This window comes from Arvicanthis niloticus, chromosome 15 (genome assembly GCF_011762505.2).
Source record: "Arvicanthis niloticus isolate mArvNil1 chromosome 15, mArvNil1.pat.X, whole genome shotgun sequence".
In the NCBI taxonomy this organism is placed as follows: Eukaryota; Metazoa; Chordata; class Mammalia; order Rodentia; family Muridae; genus Arvicanthis; species Arvicanthis niloticus.
Window position 1 is genome coordinate 71,383,336 of NC_047672.1, and position 27,310 is coordinate 71,410,645.

General features: G+C 41.4%; 1 protein-coding gene across 2 annotated transcripts in view; it reads left to right on the forward strand.

The window, feature by feature from the left end:
• The window catches only part of LOC117720491 (gamma-secretase-activating protein-like), a 117,681-nt gene extending 90,626 nt beyond the window's left edge, over positions 1 to 27,055 (forward strand). For both annotated transcript variants that reach the window (XM_076913155.1, XM_076913156.1), the window contains exons 7-11: positions 11,036 to 11,126; positions 16,009 to 16,086; positions 17,533 to 17,610; positions 21,826 to 21,918; positions 22,045 to 27,055. In XM_076913155.1, coding sequence (XP_076769270.1) covers positions 11,081 to 11,126; positions 16,009 to 16,086; positions 17,533 to 17,610; positions 21,826 to 21,918; positions 22,045 to 22,238 — 489 coding nt within the window. In that variant the 5' untranslated portion in view covers positions 11,036 to 11,080 and the 3' untranslated portion in view covers positions 22,239 to 27,055. The remainder of the gene's footprint in view (positions 1 to 11,035; positions 11,127 to 16,008; positions 16,087 to 17,532; positions 17,611 to 21,825; positions 21,919 to 22,044) is intronic.
• Positions 27,056 to 27,310: the final 255 nt, after the last annotated feature.

Sequence of the window (27,310 nt, forward strand, 5' to 3'; positions counted from 1 at the left end):
GACAGGATACATAAACAGGACCCAACATTTTGCTGCATACAGGAAACACACCTTTGTGAAAAAGACAGACACTACCTCAGAGTAAAAGGTTGGAAAACAATCTTCCAAGCAAATGGCCCCAAGAAACAAGCTGGAGTAGCAATTCTAATATCAACTAAAATCGTTTTTCAACCAAAAGTAATCAAAAAAGATAAAGAAGGACACTTCATATTCATCAAAGGAAAAATGTACCAAGAGAAACTTGCAATTCTGAACATCTATGCTCCAAATGCAAGGGCACCCACATACATAAAAGAAACTTTACTAAAGCTTAAAGCATGCATTGCACCCTACACAATAATAGTGGGAGATTTCAACACCCCACTCTCAGCTATGGACAGATCATGGAAACAGAAACTAAACCGAGACACAATGAAACTAACAGAAGTTATGAACCAATTGGACTTAACTGACATCTATAGAACATTTCATTCTAAAACAAAAGAATATACCTTCTTCTCAGCACCTCATGTTACCTTCTCCAAAATAGACCATATAATTGGTCACAAAACAGATCTCAACAGATACAAAAAGATTGAAATAATCCCTTGTACCCTATCAGACCACCATGGACTAAGACTTGTCTTTGACTTGGACAAAAACAACAGAAAGCCCACATACTCGTGGAAACTGAACAATGCTCTACTCAATGATAACTTGGTCAAGGAAGAAATAAAGAAAGAAATTAAAGACTTTTTAGATTTAAATGAAAATGAGGACACATCATATCAAAACTTGTGGGACTTACTGAAAGCAGTACTAAGAGGAAAAATCCTAGCTCTAAGTGCCCACAAAAAGAAATTGGAAAGAATGTACATTAATAAATTGACAGCACACCTGAAAGAGTTAGAACAAAAAGAAGCTAATATACCCAAGAGGAGTAGACAATAGGAAGTAATCAAACTCAGGGCTGAAATCAACCAAGTTGAAAAAAAAGAACTATACAAAATATTAACAAAACCAGCAGCTGGTTCTTTGAGAAAATCAACAAGATAGACAAACCCTTAGCCAGACTAACCAAAGGGCGCAGAGACAGTACTCAAATTAATAAAATCAGAACTGAAAAGGGAGACATAACAGAAACAGAGGAAATTTAAAAAATCGTCAGATCCTACTACAAAGGCCTATACTCAACAAAATTGGAAAATCTGGATGAAACGGACATTTTTTCTAGATAGATACCAGTTAACAAAGTTAAAGGAAGAGCAGATAAATCATCTAAACAGTCGCATAACCCCTAAAGAAATAGAAGCAGTCATTAAAAACCTCCCCACCAAAAAAGTCCGAGACCAGATGGTTTTAGTGCAGAATTCTATCAGACCTTACAGGAAGACCTAATACCAATTCTCTTCAAACTATTCCATAGAATAGAAACAGAAGGAACAATACCCAATTCGTCCTATGAAGCTACAATTACGCTCATACCTAAGCCTCACAAAGACCCAACAAAGAAGGAGAACTACAGACCAATCTCTCTTATGAATATTGATGCAAAAATACTCAATAAAATTCTCGCAAACCAAATCCAACAACACATCAAAACAATTATCCATCATGATCAAGTAGGCTTTATCCTAGGAACGCAGGGATGGTTCAATATTCGGAAATCCATCAATGTAATCCACTACATAAATAAACTCAAAGAAAAAAAACCACATGACCATCTCACTAGATGCTGAGAAAGCATTTGACAAAATACAACATCCCTTCATGTTAAAAGTCTTGGAAAGATTAGGCATTCAAGGTCCATACCTAAACATAGTAAAAGCAATATACAGCAAGCCAGTAGCCAACATCAAACTAAATGGAGAGAAACTTGAAGCAATCCCACTAAGATCAGGGACCAGACAAGGCTGCCCACTCTCACCTTACCTATTCAATATAGTACTGGAAGTCCTAGTTAGAGCGATTAGACAACAAAAGGAAGTCAAAGAAATACAAATAGGAAAGGAAGAAGTCAAAATTTCACTATTTGCGGATGATATGATAGTATACTTAAGTGACCCTAAAACTTCCACCAGAGAACTCCTAAACCTGATAAACAACTTCAGTAAAGTGGCTGGATATAAAATCAACTCAAACAAATCAGTAGCCTTCCTATACTCAAAAGATAAACAGGCTGAGAAAGAAATTAGGGAAATGACACCCTTCACAATAGTTACAAATAATATTAAATATCTTGGAGTGAATTTAACTAAGCAAGTGAAAGATCTGTATGACAAGAACTTCAAGTCTCTGAAGAAAGAAATCGAAGATCTCAGAAGATGGAAAAATCTCCCATGCTCCTGGATTGGCACGATTAATATAGTAAAAATGGCCATCTTGCCAAAAGCAATCTATAGATTCAATGCAATCCCCATCAAAATTCCAAATCAATTCTTCATAGAGATAGAAAGAACAATTTGCAAATTTATTTGGAACAACAAAAAACCCAGGATATTGAGAACTATTCTCAACAACAAAAGAACTTTTGGGGGAATCACCATCCCTGACCTCAACCTATATTACAGGGCAATAGTAATAAAAACTGCATGGTATTGGTACAGAGACAGGCATGAAGATCAATGGAATAGAACTGAAGATCCAGAAATGAGCCCACACACCTACGGTCACTTGATCTTTGACAAAGGAGCTAAAACCATCCAGTGGAAAACAGACAGCATTTTCAGCAAATGGTGTTGGTTCAACTGGAGGTCAACATGTAAAAGAATGCAAATCGATCCATTCATATCTCCATGTACAAAGCTCAAATCCAAGTGGATTAAAGACCTTAACTTAAAACCAGATACACTGAAACTAATAGAAGAGAAGGTGGGGAAGACCCTCAAATACCTAGGCACAGGGGAAAAGTTCCTTAACAGAACACCAATGGCTTATGCTCTAAGATCAAGAATTGACAAATGGGACCTGATCAAATTGCAAAGCTTCTGTAAGGCAAAGGACATTGTCAATAAGACAAAATGGCAACCAACAGATTGGGAAAAGATCATTACCAATGTTGCGGCCCGCTCTGTCCACAGGTCAGGTTCTAGCAAGAGAGAGAGTGGGGGGAAGAAGGGGAAGAAATGTGAAGAATGGAAAACAAACCAGAGGATCTGTAGTCAAGTCTCCTTTACTGTCTTCAACACACACAAGTCCTACTCTACTACACCACACACTATAGCACCCTACTCCACTACTACACCACCACCTTTACAAGAAAATCCTGGGTATTTATAAGCACAAATAGGAGAACACAGGTGAAAACATTTTACCACGTGCAGCATACAGCTGGGGTCACTAAACAGCAAAACAAGCTATGTGGGATAAACAATATACTTATCAGAGTGTGCTTCAGCTGTTATAGGCTTTTGAAAACCAAGTCTTTCACCAGGGTATATGGTTCCAGATGGTTGCAAAGTTGATCTAGCCGCTTTCTGCTTAAATCAGCTCCCAACAGGTCCCCCTTTTTAAATTTTTTCAAAAGGGAAGGCTGGGAAAACTTACGGAAACCGTGCCTGTCCTAGGTTGGAACAAAGGACCCCAGCCTCCCTTTCCCGTCCTTGGATACTCAACAGCCATTGGTTGAGCTCCTGTCTTAGGATGGTGAGGCCTCCCTTCTTTTAGGGGCAAGGGTCTCAGTATGTCTTCTTACCCATCATTGACTATCCAGCTTAGCTCGTAAGTTAGGGATTAATCCTCATCAGTCTTGATGACAGAGGTTTCAGAGGCCCCTACTTCCAGCCTGTAATAGCGGACCTATATGGGTTTCATTTGAATAGCATCTATCTGTTGCCGTACAAAAGCCATCAGTTTGTTGAACCATATCAACCCAAGAGACAAGAGACTTAGCAATGCCTGAACAGTCAGTATAAAAGCAACACTCTTTTTTAAGGGTAACACACAGAAATACAGAACTGATCATAGCTTTGATCTTAACAAAACAAGTAAGGATATCTCTGTTCCTGCTCAATCAATCTCAAACCCAAAAAACAACTATAATAACTGTGGTAGTGGGTTTACACAATATACCCCACTAAATCATAAGTCAGGGAATCAAGAGTCCAATAGAGCCACCCTGGATATTCAGGTGGTGATGTCTTCTTCAGCACTGATAACTTCCCAAGTCAGGTTTACTCGTTGATCTGTTCCAGTTTGAAGGCAATTGTGAAGCATCTTCATGTTTCCTGTGAAGAAAAAATACACTTCTCAGGGGGTTTCTCTTCCCTGGATTTGTTATTGTTGTCTATTTGTTTAATCAGTCTCTCTGGCAGCCAACGTGCAGCATCTGCAGTTTGGGAATATATGCAAACAGAACCTCTTCCCCAGATAAGCACTGGATCTGGCCCATTCCAGGTTCCAGTTAATGAGTCTTTCCAGAGGACTGTTGCAAAATTCTTTTTGGTATCAGGATGCCAGAATCTATCTGCAGCAGATTTTCCTTCAGAATCCAAATCCTAATCCTTTGCCTGGGGAAAGCTCAGAGTTTACCATTTGAGCCATGATTACTTCATTAGGGCTGCACATAATCAATCCCAACTGGGGTAACAGATCTCGGCCCCAGAGATTAATGGGAAGGCCTGGGATGACATAGGGTTGTATATTTCCTGTATTTCCTTCTTTATCTTTCCACGTCAGCACCTTAGAGCTTTGTAGACGGTTTTGACTTTGGCCAATATCCCTTAAATTGGTTATGGTTGGGGTCAGAGGCCAGGTATCCGGCCAATCACTTTGTTTTAGGATAGTCACATCAGCTCCTGTGTCAACCAAGCCTTGAAATGCCTTTCCATCCAGCCATAGTGTCATCATAGGTTTTTGTTTAACTATAGGCTGTACCCAGTATGCATCAGAGGAACCAAAACCTTGATCCCTTCTTTTAGGATTCTTATATTTGTGATTAGTAGGGTACAATTGAAGTAACAATAGTTGAGCTAGCCTCTTTCCTGTAGGAATGGTGACTATATTCTGAATTGCCTGTGCCATTACCTTAATCTCACCCTGATAATCATTATCTATAACTCCAGGAAAAATTTGTAGTCCCTGTATAGTAGTACTGCTTCTTCCCACTATCAGGCCAAACACATTTGGATACAGTGGTCCAAACACTCCAGTGGGTAAGGCCTGAGGTCCCATTTCTGGGGTTAATACTGTGTGGGTGGCAGAACTGAGGTCTTGTCCTGCGCTTCCTGGTGTTGCTTGACTAAGTTCAGAAAGGGATTGGTGTTTGCTGGTAGGACACTGACTGCTCCATAAGCCTGTTTTGGCTTGTGTCAGTTCAGGGTCTGGAGCTGGCCCCTGTTCCCATTTCCCTGATTATGGGAAAGGGTGTTACCTTGTGCGTCTTGTTTAGACCTACAATCAGTAGCCCAATGCCTTCCACGTTTGCAACTTGGGCAGAACCCAGGCTGTTTTCTGGGCTGTCTCTGTCTTAACTCATTTTCTACCCTGCAATCTCTTGCAAAGTGTCCAGGCTTACCACATTTAAAACATGCCTTTCTGTCTTTACTTGCCAAAAAATCTCTTACAGATTTTCCTTGCATAGCAGCCGCCATAGCTAAGCCCTGTTGATAAGAGGGACCTATGTCAGAACAGAGTCTGATATACCCCGTAAGGTCTGTCTTCTTCCTGTAAGGTCTAATGGCTGCTTGGCAGGCAGGATTAGCATTTTCATATGCAAGTTGTTTCACATAATCTACACCTGCCTCTGCATTGCCAAAAATCCTCCCTGCTGTTGTCATTAATCGATGAACAAAGTCAGAAAATCGTTCATCAGGCCCTTGTCTGACTGCTGTTAAAGATGCACCAGGCTCTCCCTTTACCGGGAGTTTACGCCAAGCCTTCATGGCTGCATTTTGAATTTGAGCATATAAACCTGGGTCATATTGCATCTGGTTATCACTAGAAGCAAATTGCCCTTCTCCTACTAAGGCATCAAAGGACCAACCATTGCCTGCCTGAATGTTTCTCCTAGCTGTCTCTTTATAATTCTCATGATACTCTGATTTCCAAATTAAATAGTCTCCACCACTAAGAACTGCTCTCACTAACGTATTCCAATCATTAGGAGTCAGCCACTCCTCTGCCACAGATTCTAAAATTGCAAGAGTAAAAGGAGCAGTGGCACCCTATTGTGATACTGCATTTTTTAATTCCTTAATAATCTGAAAATTAAATCCTGTGTGATGTCTCCAAGCAATCCCTTGATTGTCTCTGGTCTCTGATACAGGGAAAGCCTCAGCCTTTCCCTTCTCTGGATGATCTGTGGCTAAACTAAGGGTAGAGGATAAGGACTGCCTGTGGACACCGGGTTGAGGAACATGAAAATCCAGGGGATTTTCACAGTTAGTCTCTTGAGACCTCTTCCCTGTTCTTAATTTCTGTAACTAATTACTTAAGTCCTGATACTCTTTTTCTAACTCTATCAGTTGTTAAGAGTAGAAATTTTGTCCTGTAACTCCTTTTTGGGATCTACAACCATTGTCTCCATTGGGGGAGCACTTGGAGGTGGAGGCACATAGAAAGAGGGCATTTCAGCGTCATAATATTTAACTTCCTCTTCCGCATGGTCAGCACAATCTGGCTCTGACAAATTGTCATCAACCTTTGGTTGTATTTTGGATTCTAACTTACGCTTCTTTTTATTTTGAACAAAAAAGACAGCATTCAAGAACAAAAGCAGAAAATTAACACATGTAAGCAGCAAACAAAACCAAAACAGAGAGTTGAATTCAGGCTGACTAATTTCTTGTCCCATTTTCATTACCTTTCTTGATGCCGCAGATTCCTGCGGCAACCAACAGATCCTTCTTCCGTAAAGTCCCTCACTGGGTCTCTTGTTCCTGCTGCCCCACGTTAGGCGCCAAACTGTTGTGGCCCACTCTGTCCACAGGTCAGGGTCTAGCAAGAGAGAGACCGGGGGGAGGAAGGGGGAGAAACATGAAGAATGGAAAACAAACCAGAGAATCTGTAGTCAAGTCTCCTTTACTGTCTTCAACACACACAATTCCTACTCTACTACACCACCACTACACCACCCACTATACCACCACTACACCACCCACTATACCACCCTACTCCACTACTACACCACCACCTTTACAAGGAAATCCTGGGTATTTATAAGCACAAATAGGAGAACACAGGTGAAAACATTTTACCACATCACTAAACAGCAAAACAAGCTATGTGGGATAAACAATATACTTATCAGAGTGTGCTTCAGCTGTTATAGGCTTTTGAAAACCAAGTCTTTCATCAGGGTATATGGTTCCAGATGGTTGCAAAATTGATCTAGCCTCTTTGTGCTTAAAGTCAGCTCCCAACAAACCAATCCTACATCCGATAGAGGGCTAATATCCAAGATATACAAAGAACTCAAGAAATTATACTCCAGACAACCATATAACCCTATTAAAAATGGGGTACAGAGCTAAACAAAGAATTCTCAACAGAGGAAACTCAAATGGCTGAGAAGCACCTTAAGAAATGTTCCACATCCTTAATCATCAAAACAACCCTGAGATTCCACCTCACACCAATCAGAATTGCTAAGATCAAAAACTCAGGTGATAGTAGATGCTGTCGAGGATGTGGAGAAAGAGGAACACTCCTCCATTGTTGGTGGGATTGGAAGCTAGTACAACCACTCTGGAAATCAGTCTGGCGGTTCCTCAGAAAACTGGACATAGCATTTTATCTGAGGACCCAGCTGTAGCACTCCTGGGCATATACCCAGAAGATGCTCCAACATATAATAAAGACATGTGCTCCACTATGTTCATAGCAGCCTTATTTATAATAGCCAGAAGCTGGAAAGATCCAAGATGTCCCTCAACAGAGGAATGGATACAAAAAATGTGGTACATCTACACAATGGAGTATTACTCAGCTATTAAAAATAATGAATTTGAGAAATTTTTAGGTAAATGGATGGATCTAGAAATTATCATCTTGAGTGAGCTAACCCAATCCCCAAAAAACACTCAGGGTATTTACTCACGGTTAACTGGATGTTAACCCAAAAGCTTGGATTAGTGAAGACTCAACCCGCAGACCACATGAGGCTCATAAAGAAGGAAGACCAAGAGCGGATGCCTCAGTTCTACTTAGAAAGAGTAACGAAAATGCTCAAGGGAGCAAATATGGAAACAAAACATGGGACAGAAACTGAAAGAGTGGCCATCTGGAGACCATTCCACCTGGGTATTCATCCCATGTACAGCCACCTAAGCTAAACACTGTTGTGGATGGCTGGAAGTGCATAATGTGAGGAACATGATATAGCTGTCTCCTTAGAGGTCTGCCAAAGACTAACACACTCAGAGGATGATGCTCACAGTTAACCACTGATATGATCAGGGGTTTCCCAATGGAGAACTTAGAGAGAGGACTGAAGGAGCAGAAAGGGTTATTGACCCCAGGAGGAAAGCAACAATACCAAACAACCAGAGCCCCCCAGGGTCTAAACCACTAGCCTGGGAACACATAGGGAGGGACCCAAGACTCCAGGGTATATGGAGGGGAGGATGGCCTTGTCGGGCATAGGTGGGAGAGGAATTTCTTGGTCCCATAAAACAATAAACACAGAGTGTGTGTGTGGGGGAATGTGAGGGTGGGGATGGGTTGGGGGGGGGAGATGCGGTCACTGCCTCATAGAAGCATGAGGAGGGGGATGGGATAGGAGGTTTCTGGGTGATGGGAGGAAGTGGGGTAAAGGGATAAAATCTGAAATGTAAATATTACAACCAATTTTAAAAAGGGAGAAAAAAAAAGAAAAGTTGTTAGAACCAACATCTTTAAAAAAAAAGTCAGCCCCCTAGGGGGGAAAATTTTTTTTTTGATACTAAAACTTGTTCTGAGAATTGTATATTGCAGAATACACAGCCTTGGTGTATCTACTCACCAAGCATACTGAGCAGACCTGCCCAAACCTCCGATGTCCTGGAATTCTACCTGGATTCAGTGAAGACACAGCATCAGAGGCTTATCAACTTACTCTTCCCCCCCCCCCCACCCCTCTTCTAAAATCTCAACGCCCTTAATCAGCTTGAAGAAGTTAAAGAAGAGTCAGTGCCCCTATTCCCTGGGCTTGGGGACTAATGTGATTAATAATGGTCTGTCTTTCTAGGGAAAAGTAGTGGTTTTGTTGGAACAGGGAGGATTAGCTAGGACTTATTGCATAGCCATAACCTATTGGTAGAAATCTGTATAATTATTATCAAGATGAAGTTATAATTTCTTAAATGGTACAAAATTTACTTTGATTTCAAATTTAAGGTTTTCATTGGTACCAGCTTCTTATTAATATAAAAGTGAGATGAATATTGATACTCTCATGGGCATTGTGCCTGTATAACACATTTAGGAATACAAGGCCTAGACCCAGTCCTTCTTTAACTTTTTTAACTGATTTGGGGCGGTTAACCTATGAGTTAAGGGACTATAGCAAATTCATGGCTTTGAGTTTATTGTTAGGAGGTTTCCCATATTTTATTTAGAAATAGCTGAGAGGAGTGAATAGACAACAGTCCAGGTTACCTTACATGGATAGTTGGTTTTCAAAACGTCAGAAGTCCATAGAATTGATGCTACAAATATTTATATATTAATGTCCATTCTGATTAGAGACTTGTCTGCTCCTGACAGCTTCCTGTCGTGGATTCTAGGAAGAAATTGAGCATCCCTGGAGTTACTCCAGTTGTGTGGTGACAGCCACTAGGCAAGAATTGCCTCTTTCCATCTACAGACAAATTACTGTCCAGAAAAGGACACACATGCAGAATAGTCGACTGATTATATCTGCCTAGACAGAATAATCAGCCCTTAATAATCCTGCACCACTAAGGTCTGTCAGATGACTCTGGGCCAGAAGGCTGAAGATTTGATGCTCCAACGTTCAGTAGTATAGGGGCTTTTCAGGTGTTCAGCAGTCTCTATAAATTGGCTAAGTTTTAGAAGTTATGTTTAGTGCTTCCCATAACTTCAGTTAACTCAGTCATTCTGGATTTCTGATGGGGTTGAAGACCTATAGTCTCATAGCCAATCCTGGCTATTTACTTTGAGAGAAAAGATATGAGTAGATGGTTTTCAGCTGACATTCATTCTAAAGCCAAAAAAAAAAAAAAAAAGCCAGGATCAAAAGTAAGTGTTTTAGTTAGAAGAGATGACAGAGGTTCTGGTTAGTCAACAGAATGATGGACTGGGTATTAGGACTATCTTGTACCTCGCTGGTACAATTAGGAATAAGTATGCTCTAATTGTATTTTGAGAGAAAAGTTTTACTTTAACAGGAAGAGTGATATGTAGGAGGAGCTAAGTGGGAAGGAGTATTGAGAGGAAGAGATGGAGTAAGGAGAGAAGATGAAGGAGAGGAGAAGCTAGGTGATGAGAGAGAGAAAGAGAGAGGGGGCATGGAGGCAGATGTTCACAGGTTTCCACCAGTCAAAGATAGTTTTTATATCTAGGTTGGGTATTGGGTTATGTTTCTGATTGAGCATTACCAAACTTATAAATCCTTTGATTAACATTTAAAAAAATTGTATAAAAGCAAAAAGGAAAGGGGGGCATGGGACAGGGGTTTCCTAGGGAGGGGAAATTGGGAAAGGGGATGGCATATTAAATGTAAATAGAATATTAAATAAAATTAAAAAAAAGAAAAAAGAGAAATGGCGGTCTTAAACTATTTAGCATTTCAGTAGCTTTATTTAAATATCTATAGATACTTAACTGTACTGATTTGAAACACAGTATTATATTTTAGATACTATTACCATAAATGCCCAAATTACAAAAACATATGTTGTAAGTAATTTCATTTTCTGTCTTTTGCCAGGCCTACACTTTTAAGTACCATTTATATTTTTACTCACTGTTTTACATGATTTAACACACATTTTCTGCTGAAGTGTATAGGACGCATTTCTCTACCTCTGTGAGTGTGTTGTAGTGCTCATAGCATGCATGAGTGGACTATGTTTTTTAAATGTGTTCAATAACTTCTTTTCCTTTATAATCTTAGACTCGTCAACTTTGGATATGATTATTGTCAAGACCAAGAGAAGCTATGCTATACAATCAGCCTTCTCTCTGCATTTTTAACAACCACACAGGTAGAGTCAGGATCATGCTTACCAAATTTTATTTGAAATTGTATACAAGTTCTATGCAATTTGTATAGAAATTGAGTTCTATAGAAAATGCCATTATGGTTCAACTATGTGAACAGTATTGTTAAATAAACTGTTATTTATAAAAGCATTATTAAAGAAAGAAAATGAAGTATAACAGCCACATTATTATAAAAGTCAAGTAGATATTACACATACATTCATAGACCAAACCAGTATAATTCTGTCACCCCTTTCTGTCACATCCATTATAATTTTGCATATATTTTGCATTTATGAAAAAACATCACCGTCAGGGTTATTGTTCTAATAGGTTTTATTGGTATTGTTTTAATAGAGTGGGTAGATTCATATTTATTCAATGCAAAATTTCCTGTGGGGATGGAAATGCTCTCTGTGTCAGCCTTACTGATGTGTTGGGTTCTAATTATTTGTTTTTTACATTTTTTATGTATTGTATGTCTGGGGGTTCATGTGTGCCATTGTGATGTGGTGGCAAGTGCTTTTACTGGTGGAGCTATCTCACTGGCCTAGGTTTGAAATCTAAACCCACATCCCTGGGTTTAAATGAGATGTCACGGCTGCTGTTGTAGAAGTCAGAACTGGACACATAGCTGTTTATACAGAGAACATGGAGAGGGAGAGGTGGTTGGGAAGATGCACATGAACAAACTGTGCTGTATACCTGCATAGTGTTGGGGTCTGGGAATCACTGCACAAGCTATGCAGCCAACCATCAGTCAAACAGGGATGGATTATTGAGTGCCACACCCTAAGACTGATCAATCATGGACATAGCAGACTTGGGAGCTAATTGTGACCTTGATTCAAGATCCTTTAAGGCTTTTTAAGCCTGAGATCTATAAACATCTGTGTCAAGTTATTCCACCAAATAGGGGACTTCCTTAGGAACACGTCTTATTCCAAATAGCTTCTTATATAAGAGAGCAGGTGTCTCTCTTATGTTGGGGTCCATCTCAGGGGCAGCTTATAAAGACAAATATCACAGAAGTTTATACACAAGTGCAGGAAGTGCTGTTGGGTGGTTGGTTCGGGTCCAAGCTTGTTGTGGCTAACTATACAAAGCAATTCTACTGACTTCTGTGGTGACTGGTTTCCAAGGGCCCAGAATATAACAGAATATGTAATTAACTTGGCACAAGAAAGTTCCTAGTAACAGTGGAAACAATGTATGAGAAAGTTTTTCTTATAATACCGGTAACAGCAAAAATTGGCAGGCTAGACAGGCAACAGTTACCTAGGCTTTAACATTCCATCTAGGCCTTAACATTCTACCTCGGTCTTAACATGTACAGACAATGTCACAGTGAGGCCTGGCCTGTGTGTCATCAATACCCATAATTATAAGTCAAGTCAATCACTGTGGCTGCTGGATGGAGAAAGGTTAGAGGAGGCAAGAGAAGGAGGCAAATGAGATCTGAGTCACATTTGAGACCACGGAGACTTGAAGCACAATGGGCAAAGAATATAGAGGGAGGGAAAGATGGGTGTGATGTACCTTAGAGATGCCTTCCTGTAATGACGTGGAGAGGAAAGGCTCTCGGGTTTCTGGCATCCGCAGGTGAACAGTGATGGCATTTACTTGGCGGTGTCGGAGCTTTGGGGGGACTCGTGAAGGAAGATCATGAGCATTCTTTTGAACATGTTAACTAAGAGACCTGGAATGTAGACGAAGGGTCAGGGTGGATGATGGGTAAGTGTGGGAGTTGTCAGAATGTGGTGAGCATCTGAAACCTGGGGAGGAGGATATGGTGAGAAGGGGAGGTGAATAATGTCTGGGAGCTTAAGTGTTAGGAGGAGCGTCCAGTTGGAAAGGGCGAAGGATGTCTTTTGAGGAGAGAGCCAAGCAAGCATGATAGCACAGGACCCAAAGGGAGGGTGTGGCCTCCCATAAGAGAAGGGCCAACAGTGTCTGAAGAGGTGGAGTTCCCAGGGGCTGGCCTGTTAGCCTCCTGCCTCAGGCAACAGGAGGGAAATCTTTCTGAAGCTTGAGTTGAGCCTCCCAAAGAGATAGAGAAGTCCCAGAAGCTATGCGAGAGGCAGCAGCAGAGGGTGGAGTTGGGATTTAGGGAATTTTTTAAACTCTGGTTGTTTAAATGCTTGCAGGATAAATGGAATGGGGAAGGAAAATTTTATAAGTCCTGGCAGAAAAGACGGACAGAGTTTTGATGGTGGAAGGAAATGAGACCCTGAGACCCAGGACTCACAGGGATGAACTGGGTGGCGCTTCCCTGCCTCCTTTGCTGTTGGATATAAACAACCACTTGATGCTTTAAATCTCTGTGGATTTCCCCTTTTTAGTTTACTCAGAGGAACTCATGAACAGTGGCAACCGTAACATGCTAGGGCTGTTAGACTTATTTAATAACGTACTGGGTTCATCTGGTAGGAGATATGGGCGTCTCTTCTTTTCCTTTCCTAACAATGTGTAAGAGGGTAGAAGATGGGCCTTGTCCCTCAGTAGGCTTTGCAATAGAGAAAGGAAGTCTGTTTCAAACGAACTCCCAGGGTTAAGATAAAAAAAGCTGGAGAAGCATTTTGTCATCGTTGTTTTGGAGTAGGAAGTTGCCAGTTCTCATATCCTTTTCCATTTAGGTTTAAAAATGAGTTCTTACCTCTGTGGTTAAAATAAACAAGATTGTGGTGTAGCTATACAAGTCGGTGAAAGAGTCCTCCCTCTAGGACAGAATAAATAGAAAACAGGTTTATTGCATATCCTGCAGAAAGAGCAGTGTGTAGGGCCTTGATAGACCCGTGTGTGGGTACTGGTGGAAGTCAAGGTCTCCATCTTGGAGGGAGCCACTTGGCATGTCATTCCTTGTGTGACATTAGACCCTTGCAAATGGGAGAAGTCCTGTGGTCTGGGGCTGCAAATAGTTTTGCCTGGGTGGGCTGCTCTGCTTTTCACTGGTTGGGGAGACTGGCACCATGATTTTTCTATTTGGGGAGCTTTCTGGACCAAGCTTCCCTTTCTGATTTTCTCATTATGGCCTTTCCTCCACTGTGAAGTCTTCTTCAGCAAAGTAAGATTAGAGAAAGGTCCAGAGTTGCCTAACTCAGACCTGGCTCTAGGATAGTATAGGTCTGGGCCATAAAACCAGGAAGCATGGCTTGAGAAAGGAAGGCAGATAGATTGAGGGACCCACATACTGCTTTTCTGTTAAGGGCAGCAAGGTGATGGTGATTGACAGCCATTCATCATTACCCAGCTCCCCCCACCCTCCAGCTGGGCATCTACCAACTTCCTCCAAGCTTCTTTGTCCTGAATGTCTCTGCTCTAGAAAGTGAAGCTGGGTGCAGTCCAAGGAATGAAAGGCTAAAATTTGAATAATGGGTGTTAGGCCTGTGAATCACCTAAGATTATTAATTCACACAAACATTTCTAGTAAATCTATGGCCGTAGGAAGGCCAATCAGACCTCATCACTGAAAAGAAAATATTCTCATTGCTTCTGTATCTGACGGTCAGCCCTGACTATGGTTGGAGCTGTGCTTAAACTCTCTCAAGAGATCCAAGTTAGCTGCCTTTCTTTCTGTGTACCACCTGTTGAGGGACCTAGGCTGCGAGTGGGGACACTGAATCCCCTCCTTCCTGCTCTCATGATGGCAAGTTCTCAGAATCAGGCCAGCACTGGAACAGTTCATGGGGCCTTTAAATAATTTTTTCAATGAGATAATTTCCCTTGGAAAACTTATCTGTAATAGTTTTCATTGTCTAGGCAGTTCTCAAGGGCTAGCCAATGTGGAGATGTTATCTTCATCAGCGGTGAATATTTACTAAAAGTCTCTGGATATTACATGAAGAATGTATTTTATTTCTTTAAACTGTGACTTCCTCCAACTTATAAATAGCAGCTAAATGATTCTGGAGCAGTCATGATAGCTGCTAACATTTAGAGCCAGACATAAGTACTTTTGCTAGTGATTTATATAGATTATTGAAGAACCTTATAAGTGCATTCTGTGTTTTCTAAATGTACAGATGAGAAAGCTGAGGCTTAGAGAACTAACAGCAGAGTCAAGGAGCTTCATAAACCAAGAGCATGGGAGACAGAGGGACAAAGACTGAGGCAAAGCCAGCCTGTTGTGCACAGTGAATTCCAGACCAGCCAGAGCTTCACTGCAGAACTCCAGCAAAACAAAGTTAACCTGCCTCAGGGATGCTCAGCCAGGAAAGCCTATTTCAGAGTCAAGAGTCTAAAATGTGAAGCATTTGTGCTTCAGGCAATTTTATGAGGGCTGCTCACCAAGGAGTAGTTTAAGTATAAGGTCTTCATTTGTCAGTGACTGGCATTAGCCACAGATACTGGAGGGAGGGTATACAGAGCTAGGTGGTCCCCTTTGACGTGGGCCAGTGCTGTCAAGGTTCCAGCTTTGATGAGTGTAGCTTCACATACTGTATTGACTCTCATTGCTCATAGCAAAGGTCCATGGTTCACACTTCAATGTTGCTTCAAAAACATTGGATGCTTTCTTTAGAGAGGACACAGTTCGGATAGCTGGGGTCCAGAGCTATGTGAGATGCCTTTGGGGGACAGCTGGGTCAGAAGGCAGCATGTGCACATTCACCAGACCTTCATGGAGGCAGGAAGTTTCCTAGACTAGGTGGCTTCCAGTATGTCTGCTCATTTCCCACCCTTCCTTTGTTGCCTGCCACAGTGTGCCGCCTCTAACCGTGGATGCTAAACGCTGACTTGAAATTCATAGCATCTTGATAATATCACTTTGTAAAGTTAGGAATAGTCTATGAAATAAGATCTAAAGGAATAGGAATAGGTAAATAATGGCTCAGGAAATTTAGGATGAGGATTATTTAAATGCTGTCAAATACCTTCTTTTCCCAGGGAGTTTGTGTGTGTGTTACAGTCCAAAGTCTGACTCTCGGAAAGAAATCACGTATTCGGTGTTTTACCTCCATAAAGGTAATTTATTCTCCTTTACTTTAAAATGTAAATTTTACTTTTTCCAAATAGGAACAAATGAAATTGTAAAGAGCTTAACGTTAAACAAACAATTTTATCAGTATATTTTATGATTAACTCTATAGGTATGTTTTATGAAAAAATTCATTAATGGTAAATAGTAAAATAGAAAATTTCTATGTTTTTATACCAACCTGTGGCTTGTTCTAGCCTGTAGACCATTTTAATGGATGTATTTACTAAAGTATGTTGGTTTGCCATTGAGTTATTTGCCATTTAGTTATTATTAACTGGAACATTACCTGTTGCTTTAATTCGCACGATTACGTAGGGGTTTAGTTAAAAAACGTTCTTTGCTCTCAAATGTAAACACACTGTCGCTCCACGCTATATTATGTCATCATACTGCAATATTGATTTCATTTCACATGTCTGCGGCCTGTGATGCTGATATGCCACACTCTGGAGGGTGGGATGAACTGACAGCCCCTGCATGGCCTGCAATAGTTTTAGTCTGAAACATGCTAAGGAGGATTTTTGCATATTTGTTTAATTTCTCAAAATTTATAATTGTGCCAGACATAGTGGTATATACCTTTGATTTCAGCACTCAGGAGGCAGAGGCAGGAGGATCTCTGTGAATTCCAGGCTATCCTGGTCTACAGAATAAGTTCCTGGCCACACAGGCCTGTATAGAGAGACCCTATCTTGATAAAAAAAAATTTTTGTATTTGTTGAGTATACATTGTGAGTGTGGCTGAAGCTTTTTTAAAGATGGAATTTCTGTCTCAGGCCTCCTTTGTTTTTTATTTTTTATGCCAAACCAAACCACATAAAATTTAAAATCCCTCAGTCTGATGTTACTAGGGTGATAGAGATACAGACAGAAAAGCTTAAGAATTCTTTTAGTAGAATAACTAAAAGTAACTTCAGAACTAGATGCAGACCTATTCTTAAGTATTGTTAGCTTGTGTAAGACACTTTTATGTGTTTCTACTAATTAAGATAATGAGTCCAATCAGCCATAGACGGAGTCAGAGGAATAGAGCGACATTGGACACAGTTGCACAGGAGGCTCACTCCCCTTTCTAGCTAAAGGTGGGAGTGTGAGCTAGAGATATCTTAGAGGGTTGGCAAAAACTGTCATTTATAGATAGAAATAAACCCTGTGAAGCCCCTGACTTAGGTCATCAAGTGGACCCCACTGGACCCTAACCTTCCTACACAGTCCATCCCTATGGTCTGGGTTTCTCCGTGAGCTGGAACACCTGCTCTTCCGTGACTGCCCTCAGTCCACCTTAGTGGCTTTTGGAGAGCGAGGGCACCATAAATTCTAGAAGGCAGCAGGCGCTTGCCCTGCCTGTGAGACTGTTATGTAGCATGAGGTCAGTCTGAGCCTCTCTCTTCTGAGTATAACTCTCTCTGCTTCATGCTCTTCATTCACAGGATACAGAAAGACCTTCACTGCAGCTCCTGGAAGTGCCGACTCACAGGTCACAAAGGGCATCACTTTTCTCAACCTTGGTGGGTATTCTGGTTTGCTCTTCTGTTGCTGTGGTGATTCAGGACCAAAAGTAACTCGGGTGAAAGGCTTTACTTCAGTTAACCATTCCAGGTATCAGTCAATCATCACCACGGGAGGTCAAGGACAGGAGCCGAGCTGAGGCAGCAATGCTGCCTGCTTACAAGGGCTTGCTCTGCTCTCTCCTTCTTCTGGGTCATGCTCAGCACACCTTCTGATGCTTCCTAGGCCTACTTGCCTAGGGGATGCACCTCCCACAGTGAACTGGGCAATTATGAACTATGTCAATTATTAATCAAGAAAATGCCCCACACACTTGCCCACAGGCCATTGTGATCTAGGCAGTTCTTTAGCTGAGATTCCCCCTTCCCAAGTGACTCTAGTTTGCGTCAAGTTGACAATGAAAATAATCAGCACAGTGGTTATGATGAAGGACCTCTCTCTACTCTGTCTTTTCGACGTACCCTCTGCTCAGTGGTTACTCTTGGCTTCAGTGGTCACTCATTTTCTTCTCCACGACTCCATTTTCTCATACCTCTGAGACGTGGTGACAGTCACTGATCCTTTTCTCTGTCACACACCCATCTCACTCAGCTTGTTAGCTATTACAGTTGAAATGTGTCTTCCCTGCTTTAGAGACCCGGAGCTGGGAGCTTTCCTGTATCTTTGGACACATTCCTTTAAAAGCCATTTGTTAGTATACAAATGACCATGACTAAGATGTCCCCTAAGAGCCTGTGAGAAGTTGTATGTCATGATGTTTTCCCTGGGTTCTAGAAGGAGAATGCCCATTAGACAGTTGTCTGTTTGCACCTGCTAACAGACAACTGTCTAATGGGCAGTTTGGTGATTTATGGACCAGTTTAAGTGAATTGTTTTCTCTAAATAAATATGGTAAAAGGAACCTTAGTATTGGTGTGAGCATATCACAGATTCTGTAAGAGAAGACCATGTAGAAAGGGTGTCCTGAAGTTCCATATGAAAGCAGCTTTCCTCGCTCTGTGGAAGGTGGGGCATGAAGCATAAGATGTGAGTGACAGCAGCTCTGGGACCTGCTCACATACGAGAGGGACTCAGGATTTAAAGAAGGAAGGCTTTGGGTTTATGGTTAGTGATTCTTTGATGTTTTCCCATCACTGCTTGCCACTCCATCTGCTTCTGTGGCAAAGGTTTGGCAAACTGTGGTGTGAGGAAACAGGAGGATGGGAGAACTGAAGATAAGCCCTCTTAACTGAAGATAAGTGTATGTTAAACGCTACTATTAGTGAGGTTAAGCATCTTTTGCTAAGTGCATGGCACACTCAGCATGATCTTGGGCCCATGGGAAATGGCCTTGGAGAGCCCATCTCTATTGCTTCCTGGGATGAGGGAGGGAGATAGAAAGGCTCCCGAGTCTGTGCCCATCTCAACAGTGTTGGAGAGCCTGTCCACTAACTGTGCCTTTCCTTTTCTCCTCCTGGGAATAGCATGACTCAGTCCACAGCTTATCAAACCAGCCTGTCTCACACAGCTGTCCTCCCGTCTTGAGCATGATTTATTAACAGCTATAAAGATGTATCCAAGATTTAAACTGCTCTTGAGAGAATCTTCATGATATCAGTTACTTTTTTTGAGAAGTATGTTTTGCTATCCATTGCTTATAATTTTCATTTATTATTACCCTGCTGAAAATGACTTGCACTGGTTGAAATACAGAGACTTAAATCTAGCATTGCTTTTCCTGAGGAAACACAGAAATCCCTATTCACTCCAGATAAGGCAACAGCACACCAGAGAAATTATCCCATCTTAGTAAAGCAGTGTGTTTATTGGGATTTCCTATGGGAACATGAGAGAGCCTCTGCCCTTCCCTCCCTGAGGGATGTTTCGGTGTGGAGGAGGAGATAGTCACACAACAGCATTTAAGTCTGTCAGGCCTGCCCATGAACAAAAGCCACCATTTAGTAAATAATGTACGTTAAATAGTTTACTTATTTTTGATCCTCACAACCGTTCTGCCTGAGGATGATATTCCCATCTCCCAAACACTGAAGCTGAGGTTGAGGAAGGTTCCTTTCAGTGTCTCTCTTTAGAGATGCTCTGTCGGTTTCCATCTCCATAACAGAGGAACACAGAGGCAGGGTTTAAGGCAGCACAAGCATTCTGATCTCAGGCTGGAGTTCAGACATCAGAAGGGATATCGAGGGGGTGCCGAGAAACTTAAACCAAGAGTGGGCAGGACCGGTTCCTTCTGCAGCATCTGAGGAAGGACTTCCTTCCTGCCTCCTCTGGCCTCTGAGACTAGTCTTATCACTCAGGTTTCTTGTCATTGTGTGTTCACCTTCTGCAGGCCAGTTGCTCTCTCCCATCCTCTTAGCAACACTTAGTAACCACACTGAGTCTACCTGGATAATCCAGGATTCTCTCCTCATCTCAAGGTCCTAATCACACTTGCAACAGTTTCTCTTCATGGAATTTTAATTTAGGGCAGGCCAGAGGGCTCCATGGGTAAGGGCTGTGGCTCACAAGCCTGAGCCACGTCCACAAGTTGTTTTCCACAAACACCACACACACACACACACACACAGAGGCACGCACACATGTATGCACACATGCACACACACACACTGGCAACTAAATAAATGTGGTAGGATCTTTTCTATGTTGACAGAGCCGCAGGCCTGCAGGTCAGTGCAGGAATAAGGGCCTTCACTGACCCGACACAGGTAACTACTGATGTTTTAGATGAAGCACTAATTTTTTTTATGGCACTGTCCTGCACACTGTGTTATAGAAAACCCTAGAGTTCACTGAACAAATGTTAGTAGGACTCTCCCACCCTATCCCAACGATGTGTCACCCTACACTGCCTTAGTATATTGTCTAATGTCCTGAGACATAGCACTACCACAACACACTGGTTAGATAGTTATGCTACGTGTTAATATAGATTATTGCTGTCTTAATTAGGGTTTTACTGTTGTGAACAGAAATCATGACCAAGGCAACTCTTATAAGGACAACATTTAACTGAGGCTGGCTTATAGGTTCAGCAGTTTGGTTCATTATCATCAAGGCAAGAACATGCCAACATCCAGGCAGGCATGGTGCAGGAGGAGCTGAGAGTTCTACATCTTCATCTGAAGGCTGCTAGCAGAATACAGGCCTCCAGGCAGCTAGGATGAGGGTCTTAAAGCCCACACCCACAGTGACACACCTACTCCAACGAGGCCACACCTCCTAATAGTGCCACTTCCTTGGCCAGGAATATACAAACCGTCACAGTCAGATACCCATACCTTCCTAGTAGGTCCCTCTAAATAACGTCTTTCATTTGCTGCAGTAGTATTGCCACAGTGATGAGAGTTTGCAATTCCTCGAATTACATTTTTAAATACTATTTATTCTTGTCTTCTGAAAGGACATGTTGATTGGTTGGAGTTTTATCCTCCCCTTTCCATGAGTGCCTACTACAGCAGGGACTATCGTGTGCTTCTTAAGGAGCAGAGCCCAGCTAGCTAACTAAAAAAAAAAAAAAAAAAAAAAAAGGAAGTTTATTTTATGAAATTCACTACTCTGGTTTTTTTTTTTTTTTTTTTTTTTTTTTTTTTTTGAGACCCTAGGAGCCTGTTATTATAGTTTGTCTCAATTTGGGTATAAATGTTCTGATTATGCAAATATGCATAGTGTGTAGAAACTGTGAAGGTGCCAACCCTAGGTGCTAGGGACACAAGAAAACCACCGCAATGTCAAGGCTCCCAGAGACATGCACTTGAGAAATACTAGTCTTAAAATTTCCTAAACAAAATGATGATGATGAGTGGGCCCACATGGGAAACGCATTTCAGAGCTTCCTCAAGTCATCGAAAAGATGAAGAAAACTCCTATTATGTGCAATGCCTAGCTTATCACACCAGGAGTCATTCCTGTTGCTCGATAGTTTTGTTCTAATTTCCCTCCAGATCACTTAGATTCATATAAAGCTACTGTTGACTCAGAAACAAAACTATAGGTATAAACAAAACAGCCATGTCTTAAGTGTACAAAGAGCAGGAGGCACACACAAAGCCAATCAGATCTGCATTCCGAGGTGAAGATACTCCCTCCCATGTGCTACTGGGAAACAAATATGCTGTTTTGTAATATTCAAAGAAAAGCATGTTGTCCTGGGTTTCTCTGCACGGGGATAGATTGTATCACAGGCGGCTGGTGGATGACCCAGTCTCTCTTCCCTACAGGCTACTGGGTGGCTGTTTACTCCCCTGGCCATTTCCTTCATTTTCTTAACATTCGGCATCCCGACTTGATCTGCCACAGTCTGTTTCTGACAGGTAAGGGTGTAGCTTCTGTCTCAGAGACACAGTCTCCATCCCCATAGGCTTTCTCTGACTTGAGTAACTGTCTAGGTGCAATCTATTATTTGGTGATCTGCTTTTTTATTTTATTCTGTTTGCTAGGAAACAACAAAATGGCTGCTGTGCTGCCTTCAAGTCCTTTGCAGTCCCTGCCAGGGTCCCTGATTCTGGACTGCTACTCTGAAAAGGACTACAGAGCAACCCTTGACCAGTCATACTTGATGCGGTTCCTATGGAATACCCGTCTAGACTGTGAGAAAATGGCCTCAGTGAACTGTACACTGTCCTGTGGTTGAGACACAGGTTTCCCTGAAGAACAGCTGAGACATTTGCTTGCTCCAGCTTGGAAACTGGCAACAGATGACACCAAGTGTATTTACTTAGTGCTTCAAGACAAGCAGAAGTTAGGTTTTGCTCTGTAGCAGTGTCTCTGTTGAGCATAGTTTTCCTTGGGGCTTCCTCTTTGGTTGACTCTGTGCTGGACCTCAGGCTGTGAAGGTACATCTATCTGTCTTTTGAGTTCAGTTGTTCCCTGTACCTATCAATTCAGGTAACTTAGGTCAGCTCTGGCTTAATACGACCAATGGAGAAGCCCCCAAAGATGCAATTCCTAACGTTTAACTGGCTTGCTCTTCTAAGTCATGTGATGACATCTTGTGCCATCCTGCTCCACCTGGATTATGAACTGTCACTTTGTCCAGGGTATTCACGTTGAATTTTCTACTTGTCCGATTCTCATGTAGCAGTTGCCTTGTACCAGGTGACTATCATAGTACTGTGTTCATATATAGTGCTTGTGTTTGTAGACTCATGTTTTACCTAATAATGGCCATGGCATTTAGATATGCCAAGGAGAAGCCATAAAGTGTTTTCTTTAAATGAGAAGTTGAAAGTCCTTGACTTAATGGGAAAAGAAATATTATCTTGTCAATGTTGCTAAGGTTTGTGCTGTTTTGAAATGTATCTCCTTCAGATAAAGGGCAACTAATTCCCCTGCTCTCTCTTTCTTTCTCTGTTTATCTGAGATGAGGTTTTGCTCTGTAGCCCAAGCTGGGCTGGTACTCACTCTGTGGCTCACACTGGCCTTAGAGTTGAAGCACTTCTTATCGGTCTCCCCAAGTGCTGAGATTTCAGGTGTGAGCCCCCAAACTCAGTATTCTATTGGCTTCTCAGTGCTGTGAACTAGTGTTCCAAGGACACACTCAGAAAATAAGGAGTTTCTCGGATGACCTGCTCCCCTCTCCCTGTTTGTATCTGGGATAATGCATTACCAAAAGGGCCAAGCAGGCCAGGTATAGTGCCTCAGACCTGCAATCCCAAATGCTAAGACAGGAGATTTCTATGAGTTCAAGGCTAGCCTGGGCTACATAGTAAGTTTGATGATATCTGGGATTATAGAATTAATTCCTGTCCCAACCTTCTCAGACGAAACAAACACCAAAAGTCTAAGATCCTGTGGCGAATATTTATTACATTTTAAATAAGCTAGCTTACTTTGTACTGCACCCCGCCACTTATAAAGCAGTATTTTGTCACTTACTTTCTGAAGCAATTCTAAAAAGTCAAGAAAATCCTCTTATCAATCAGTGAGGACTAGGGTTAGTGGTTGGCTAGTTAGTTGAAAAAACTACACTTAAAAGAAACATAAAACATAAAGAGATACATTTATTTGCCTACCTTTAGTGTAGACCAAGGCCTGTTTTTTGTGAACGAGCTGACTAAAGGTCCGTCAGTTTTCTTCCATAAAATCAATACTCTCTGATTTCCTGTCCTTCCTAAAAGGTTTGTGCATGTGGATACACATTCACATGTATCTTCATGGGTGTGCATTCATGTATGGGCATGCACATCTATGTGCATGTGTGTCGAACGCCAGAGGTAACATTGGGTGTCTTTAGGCATTCTACATCTTAATTTCTAAGACAGGGTCTCTCTAAACCTGGAGCTTTGCTTCTCTGCTGGGCCCCCCGGCTGCCAGTCCCTCTTGCCTCCATCCAGCATTGGGCTTGTAGGCATGTGCTGCACCCCCATTTTTATGTGGGTTCTAGGGATCAGGCCCTCATGCTTGCATGGAAGTCATCTCACCCACTGAGCCATCTCCTCGGCCTTTAAACATTATATTTCTAAGGATATCAATAATATAGAGAACAGTGTAGACTTGCCGTTACCCACTTTCTATAGTTGTTTCTTCTACATCTAGTCATTTAGTGTGTCAGAACCCAACTCTAGTCTTGTTGTGTCATAGAAATGTGATTTTTGACTCTTGCCACAATATGCAACTTTTACTGATGCAATCTGCACTGCACTTGTTTGTAGATATTTTGATTAAACTGCCTGTGTTAAAGGAAGTGCAACTGGCACAGTAGATTTAGAATAAAGCATCCTGTCGAGAGTGAGCTATGGCTGGGCATGTCTTCCCTCAGTCATCAAGTAAAAGGTGAGAACGTCTTTCTTCCAGCAGCTGAATGGAGGGATACAAATTATGTGAGAAGTTGCTGATGTAACAGGTGATTCCTGTCAACTGAAGGGGAAGGACAGAGCCACTCCTCATGGCAAGTGGTGTGATGGTGTCCATGCACAGTGATGGCTGCACTGGACTTTAACCCAAGGCTGGTGTCTGTAAGCCCAGTGGTTTTGTTGTGCATTACTCTTGTGTTCAGTCGATCTCTTGATGGGTACTTTGCATAACAGCATCCGTGCTTGAAAAAAAATGTATATTGGGTTGAGGAAGGTTCTTCTGGAGCCTACCCAAAGGGTTCTGTTAAAAGGATATCTTCAAATGATCTTATTTACAATACTGTCAGGACTATATTGGTTTTTAAACTGGAAGTAGGTATGTTTTCAGGGTACTCCAAAATAGATGTAGAATTTTAAAACTTCATTCATTATATATTACATCTTTATACATATATTATATATTACCTATTTTGTACTACTTTGGTGGTTGCAGTACAGTTTTAAAAGCCAACAGAGTTCGGTGGCCTTCCTTTTTAAAGATCATTCAGTGGCTGTCCGAGCATGTCTCTGCCCGCCATTCATTTGACCTCATTCAAGAATTTCTAATCGGTAAGTGTTGCTGGTGCTGTGCTGTGAGCTGTGTGTTCAGCCTTCCGTGGGAGGGAAATCAGTAAGTCGGTAACGGATGCTTCTGTCAAAACGCTGTTTAGGAGCATTTTGCGTGGATTTTTCAAACTTCATTGCAAGGAAATCTCATTCTCTTGTGGATTTTGCAAGAAGCTGTGGTTTGCAGAGACCAATGAGATGAAGATCAGATTTTGATTCTATAACCTTATTAACAAAAATTTCAGTAAAATGGATCTTTCTTAGCCCAGTTTTATGTTGGTTGGCTATGTACGACTGGCATCATGCCGTGGTACCAGGCAGTACGAAATGATTTTTTTTTTAATTGCTATTCTCATTGTAAAAGGAGCACCTGAACATTTTAAGCTGTAGATAAAATCATAATGGCTAACGTCCGGAGACACAAATGAGTGGCGAGGACTTAGGGTTTAACTGGATGTGGTGAATCACCATGCTGACTTCTCTATTTCTAGTATGTCTCATTTTATAATCTGCCCAGCTTCTGCCTATTGGAGTGCGTCTCCAGAGCTGCATGACGTGCACATGTTCTTACCTTAATCCTCTGTGCTGACTTGGAATGAGGTCAGTAATGAAGTCGTGGTGGGCTCACCACTGTGGGTCAGGGGAGACCATTCCTGTTATGGTAACCGGCTTTATGATTTCACTTCTGTTTTGACTGACAAGGAGCTGAATTGAAATTTCTTATCAGACGGTATAAACAACTCTAATCAGAAAATTCAAAATCTACATGCTGCAAAATCTGCAACATTTTAAAGTTTAATGTAATGCCACATATAAAATATTTATATGTGGTAAATCCTATATACATATATGCATACATATGCATATACACGTGTATATATACATATTCTGACATGTGTATGCAAAAGGAGTATTGTTGTATCCATAAAAGTTGTATGCTTTGGAAAGACTCGAAGGCATGTTTCTGAAGTGTGTGTGTTATGAAAGACAAATAAATTTCATGTGTAGATTTCTGTTTTCTCACTAAAAGATCTCATGTCCATGAAGAATTTCAAAACCTAAAATTTTTTAAAAGCCAAATCTGAATCTCTTCTGCTGATGAGCACCTTGGTCAAGGATGCCCAGCCTACAGTGAGCACTGGCCAGAAGTATTTACATAAAGCAAGAGCATGATGGGCAGACAAAGGGTGAGTGTCGCTCTTTCTTCTGGCAGGCAGAACAGAACCTCAGTGATGGTATCCTAGAAGACAGTTTTACTCCTGTGTTGACCAGATTCAAGTATTTAATAGGTGTTATGAATGAGGAATGGCTAGACCACTGTGATGATTCTTGGCAGAGTTTGACTTTTAGGATACCTTCCCCTGTTTTTATAAAGATTTTTAAAGAAACTTAGGCAACTCCAAAGCTTCAGGGAGAATCAGAGACATGCTTCCTGTTGGTCTAGACACCTTTATGGTAGGCGGTGATGCAACAGGATGCTGTTCCATATGAGGCAGCCGACAGCACCTGCCTCTTCCCCTTTCAGTTAGATGGTGGAGCAGTGTGCTTAGTCTTGAAGCAGGAGTTGCATTAAAAAGGTATTTATAGCAGTATTTAAGCAAAATTTAGGCAACAGGCATTGGGAAATATGTACTAGATAAATCCTGGCACTTTTCACCTTGTGTTTCGTCTCTGTGTCAACACAGTTGGAAGAGGCACGTAAAGAGCATGCATGTAATCCAACACTCAGGAGGCCTAAGAGGAAGACAGATGTATAGCACTACACTTACCAGCAGTTGGATTTTTAAAATAAATTCTATTATAAGAAACAGGACAACAACAAACAAACAAACCAAAAAACACCAAAAAACCCAAATGCTGAATTTAATTGTACCCAGAGTCTATACATGTCAATGGCCTACTACACAGTTAAGTAAAATACTAGAGACTATTCTCGCTCTTAGCTAATTCTAAATTGTGCATTGTAATTATAGTTGTTTTAAAATGTTACTATTGTACCTCTGAAAATACGACTTAGAACTTACATAAGTTACTCTTTTTGTTGCTGTAACAAAAATAAAATAAATAAATGAAATAAAAAATAATAAAAATAAATAATAAAATAATAAATAAATAAATAAACCACAAGAAGCAGTTTAAGAGAGAAAACTGTGGGTATTTTCCCCACAGTTTTTTTGATACAATCTTTCATGGTGGGAAAAGCATAGTGGCGGCAGCTGGCCATACTGCAGCACAGCCCAAAGTTAGGAGCTGTAAGTGCTCCAGCCCCATTGGATTAAATCTCTGTGCAGTCCCATTCCCACAA